The 5,000-nt window shown below is 26.1% G+C and overlaps 2 protein-coding genes across 3 annotated transcripts in view; both read right to left on the reverse strand.

Moving 5' to 3' along the window:
* LOC135216023 (uncharacterized) overlaps positions 1–5,000 on the reverse strand; it is a 61,335-nt gene that overhangs the window by 40,233 nt on the left and 16,102 nt on the right. The window lies entirely within an intron of this gene.
* The window catches only part of LOC135216740 (uncharacterized), a 14,243-nt gene that overhangs the window by 4,854 nt on the left and 4,389 nt on the right, over positions 1–5,000 (reverse strand). The window contains exons 2-3 of one of the 2 annotated variants that reach the window (XM_064252209.1): positions 2,743–2,832; positions 366–1,384 (exon numbers count right to left, since the gene is read on the reverse strand). Coding sequence is in view for 1 of the 2 variants with exons in the window: in XM_064252210.1 (XP_064108280.1) it covers positions 2,743–2,806 (64 nt within the window). In the remaining variant the exon portion in view is untranslated. The remainder of the gene's footprint in view (positions 1–365; positions 1,385–2,742; positions 2,833–5,000) is intronic. The other variant, XM_064252210.1, reaches the window with a different exon arrangement.

The raw sequence follows: 5,000 nt of genomic DNA on the forward strand, positions 1-5,000 counted from the left end.
GTACTTACAATTTATATCAACAATGCTCGAAGTTATATTCCACAAGCATCCATTTTCTATTAATATTTGATGATTAATTCTTATCTAGTTTCGTGTTTTAAGGTTCTCTAGTGATATTGTTGAGAAATATATCTGTCATTTCTCTGCATTTATTTCATATCTAAAACAATAATCTTTTATCTTGAAAACAAAATCTTTTGTATTTCCAAATGCCTTTCATCTAAGTTGGCTAGTCAGGCAAAAAGGCCTTAATAACTATAGATTATAAACATAAGCGCCTTGCTTAATTTATGGTGAAATTATCTTGAATTCTGCTTGAAAATTTCTGATGCATATTATAATGATGACCACGATGGCTAACTTACCAGAAAACTGATGCAGCGAAACGAAAAAAGGACTTTCCTGATGCTGCTACTTTTTTGCTTTCCGGGAACTTTGACGTCTATTCGCATTGTGAAGATGACGTTGAAGAACAGCAAAGAGGAACAAATGATCATCGCTGGAGTGTAGTTCATTTCCTGTTGACCTTTGGAGGCGATATTAACCAGAAGACCCATTGCTCCACCAACCAGACCCCATGCCAAAGTGCCGAATAATCTCGTGTTTCCATATTTATGGCTCTTTTCTCCAAGAGCAATGAAGCACATCGCGTCAGTCAGAGAATTAGAACTCTCAAATGTCATGAACAGAGTAATGATACAGAGGGCTGAAAGCCAAAACTCTTTTGTTGACAATAGATATAAAATATTTTGATCACTGTCATGGTCTTCACATGTACCCTGGCAATTAAGGAGAAACTTTGTTTCTTTACAAGATAGTTGGTCATAGGTGAACATGGAATCAGTAAGGTTAACAGTATGAGCGACGAAACACTCCTCTTCTTGACATATATACCGTTTATCCACAAATTTATTTTCTTTAATTGTGACATTTATTATCTTTTTAATATTACTTTCAATTGCCAGAGAAGACTTGCATTCGAAGTGACAATGCCCACGAAATATTTCCGTCTCTACGTAGTCGTGAGTTATATCGCAATGAGTGTTACTGTGATTTGCATGAACATCTTGGGAAGTGATATTAGGACACAGAACGAGTGACAGGACACTTCCTTCGCAGAGGGACTGAGCTGGTATGCTAATATTTGCTGGTGAATGAAGGTTTACAGAAGGAATAAAAAAATATGCTGTGTAGGACATTGCTACCATAACACTAGTGATAGTGAGCATAAGTCGATGGATCTTCAGTTTATCAGAAAAGAAACCCACGAGAACATTGAAGGAGGCGCTGACGAGTGGATTGATCGTATATATAATACCAATTCCTTCGGAAGATATCCCTCTCTGACTGGCGATGGGTGGTATGAAGACCATAAAGGATGCACCTGAGGGAATACAAGAGGAGATAAGTAAAAAATGAGAAAAACTTTCTTCGGCGCAATTCCAGTTTTCTGTATAGCATATATCAAGGCCCCCGTAATTAGATCTACTTTCGGTGATCTCGGTATAATGCTGGATGAGCCGCAGCCCATGAAACTTTGATCAAGGTCCGGTGGTGGCACGTCCTATATCGTTGCCAGACGCATGATTATGGCTACCTTTAACCTTAAATAAAATTTTAGAAACACTGAGGCTAGAGGGATATAATTTGGTATGTTCGACAATTGGAGGGTGGATGATCATCATACCAATTTGCAGCCCTGCACCTTCAGTAGTATATAAGATCTGAGGTCGGCCAGAAAGAGTGCGGACGGACAGACAAAGTCATGTCAACAGTTTCCATTATTAGAAAACTAAAACATTTTAATTGCTTAGATAATTGTAAAACGCAGATTAAAGTGTAACTCCATAAAGCAATGGTCTCATCCTAGCCTTAACTGGGTGACTAGAGAGCGATCCACTGAGGGAGGACGAATTGGACCCAGTAGTAATGGGTTACATCGGATGAGACCTAAGGTAGATAAACGCTAGTGACTAGCGATCCTTATCCACAAAACCCTTGCTGTGCAAAAAAAAAAAAAAAAAAAAAAAAAAAACAAAAAAAAAAAAAAAAAAAAGAGATTAGCAAAAGATAATTTCTCATAGAATATATATATATATATATATATATATATATCTTTAGATATATTATCTAAATGATATAGTATATATGTATATTGTATATATACAAAAAAATAAAATGTTTTGCTAACAACCTTATCTCACAAATCCATGCTGCCAAAAACAATTTTATCAAAAACAAAAATTGGGAGACTGGGATGCATGTAGTCAAAGAAAGATAACTTCTTTGAATTAGAAGTTGTCTTCTTTATTAGATGGATCTAATTATTATTAACATTCCATTTCGCTAGCCGCTAGCATTATCCACCTAAGCTCCAATCACATTTCTGTATGTGTATATATGTGTATATATATATAATATATTATATATATATGCTATATATATACATATATATATAATCTATATATATATATATATTATATATATGTATGTATATGTATGTATATATGTATGTGTATGTATGTGTATTTGCTGTCTTTCAGCTCTTAGGATATAGGATAAATATTGTTAGATTACCATCAGTTGTTTATTACTACAGTAACAATACTATCCGAGTCAAAGTTTTTTCTTATTTTGTCAAAAGGAATATCCATCACACCATATGTACTTAAAGACCTGTCATAAATCCATTAATTATTTCAGGTTATGCCATATGATGGATAAAAAAGAGGGAAAACTTACCTCCACTTTTTAAGAAATATACTATCTTAAATGGCAAGAGATCCTTGTTCACCTTTGGGAACATCCTGAATTTTCTTGAAATGAACGAATCTGTTGTGGAAGGAAAAGGACAATGATATACAAATAATCCTTATATTTATTCACTGAATATGTCAAAATGTAAATTTATACACGGACACACCTTTATCGTGATAAATAGCTTTAATAATTTATTGTTGGTACTGATAGGCATTGGACTCATGGGTATACTATTAGACATTTGTTATTGATTTGGCTTACCAGCAAATCTATTTTTCTAAGGGCAAGCGATATATATCACTGTGAATTTGAATTTTAAAGACTTTGATGAGCTAGTCCTATGCCCATAACATCACATCCGTTTTTCATAAGATAGTCGGCTTCTAAAATTTACCCTTTATATAAAATCCATTCAGATATTAAGAAGTCTGTTACAGAAATTCTCGAATTATGTTAGAAAATAAAGTATGGGAATACTATTCATAAACAAAAACAGATAAATTTCTTATTGAATTGTAAGTGAAAATTATATACTACATAATTATAGGCTCCAAACTTTGAAAGGTGGCTGAACTATCATGCAGTCGTACACACATTTTCAGATGAAAATTAGATCCTTTTTTTATAGCTTAATTTGTAATTTTTCAGACCCATGATATGAGCTTTGATAACATTGACTTTCTTATTTCAATTGATTTTAAATACCGTACTTATGTATGACCCACATATATATATATATATATATATATATATATATATATAAAATATATATATATATTATAATATATATATATGATATTATATATATATATATATATATATATATATATATATATATATATATATATATATATATAAATATATATATATATATATATATATATATATATATATATATATTAATATATATATATATATATAGATATATATATAAATAAAAGAAGATAACTTCTATATATATATATATCTAATATATATATATATAAGATATATATATATTTTATATATAATTAATAGATAAATATATATTTATAAGTAAATATTCTATATATTATAAATATATATATATATATATTTATATAATATATATATATTTTTTTTATATTATAATATTTATATAATATATATAATATATATTATATAGATATATTAATATTCTTATATGTATATAACTATTATTAATATATATATAACATTACATTACATTCATATATATTATATATATTATATATATATATAATGTCTATATTATTCATTATATATTATTAATATATATATATATATATATATATATATATATAGCAGAATGAGATTATAATATATATATATATGTATATCTATATAGATAGTATATTATATTTAGTATTATAATAAATATATATCAATATATAATATACGATATTATAATATATAAATAAAGATATATGGCCTTATAATATATATCATAAAAGACCCTCTATATATATAGATATATATTGTATATATAGATATATGTATTTATATATATATAGATATCTATAATATTATAAATAAATATATATGATAATATATAATAAATCAATATAGATATATATATATATAGATATAATATATATATATATATATAGATATATATATGTATATATATATATGAAAAAGGATTAATATATATATAACATACAGTACATTCACTATATAAGATATATATATATATTGTATATATATATACTATATAATATATATATATATAGATTATATATATATAGCATATATACATACATTCATAATTATTATAATATATATAGATATATATATATATATATTTATAAATATATATATAATACATACATTCTATATATATATATATATGATATATATATATAATATAGGTATATACATACGATATCATTATTATATAGATATATAATATATATATAATAGATATATATAGATATATATATAATATATATATATATATATATGATATATGGAATTAGATTATATATATATATATATATATATATAGTATATATATATATATGTATATTATATATATGTATATATATATATATATATATATATATATATATATATATATATATATATATATATATATATATATACATATATAATATATATATGGGGATACAATCCACAATGAAGTAAAATCCTCTTGTAGTTTAAAATATATATCTCTAGTACAGGAGATATATATTTCAAAATACAAGAGGATTTTATTCATTGTGGATTGTATCCCCATT

This window comes from Macrobrachium nipponense, chromosome 6 (assembly GCF_015104395.2).
Source record: "Macrobrachium nipponense isolate FS-2020 chromosome 6, ASM1510439v2, whole genome shotgun sequence".
In the NCBI taxonomy this organism is placed as follows: Eukaryota; Metazoa; Arthropoda; class Malacostraca; order Decapoda; family Palaemonidae; genus Macrobrachium; species Macrobrachium nipponense.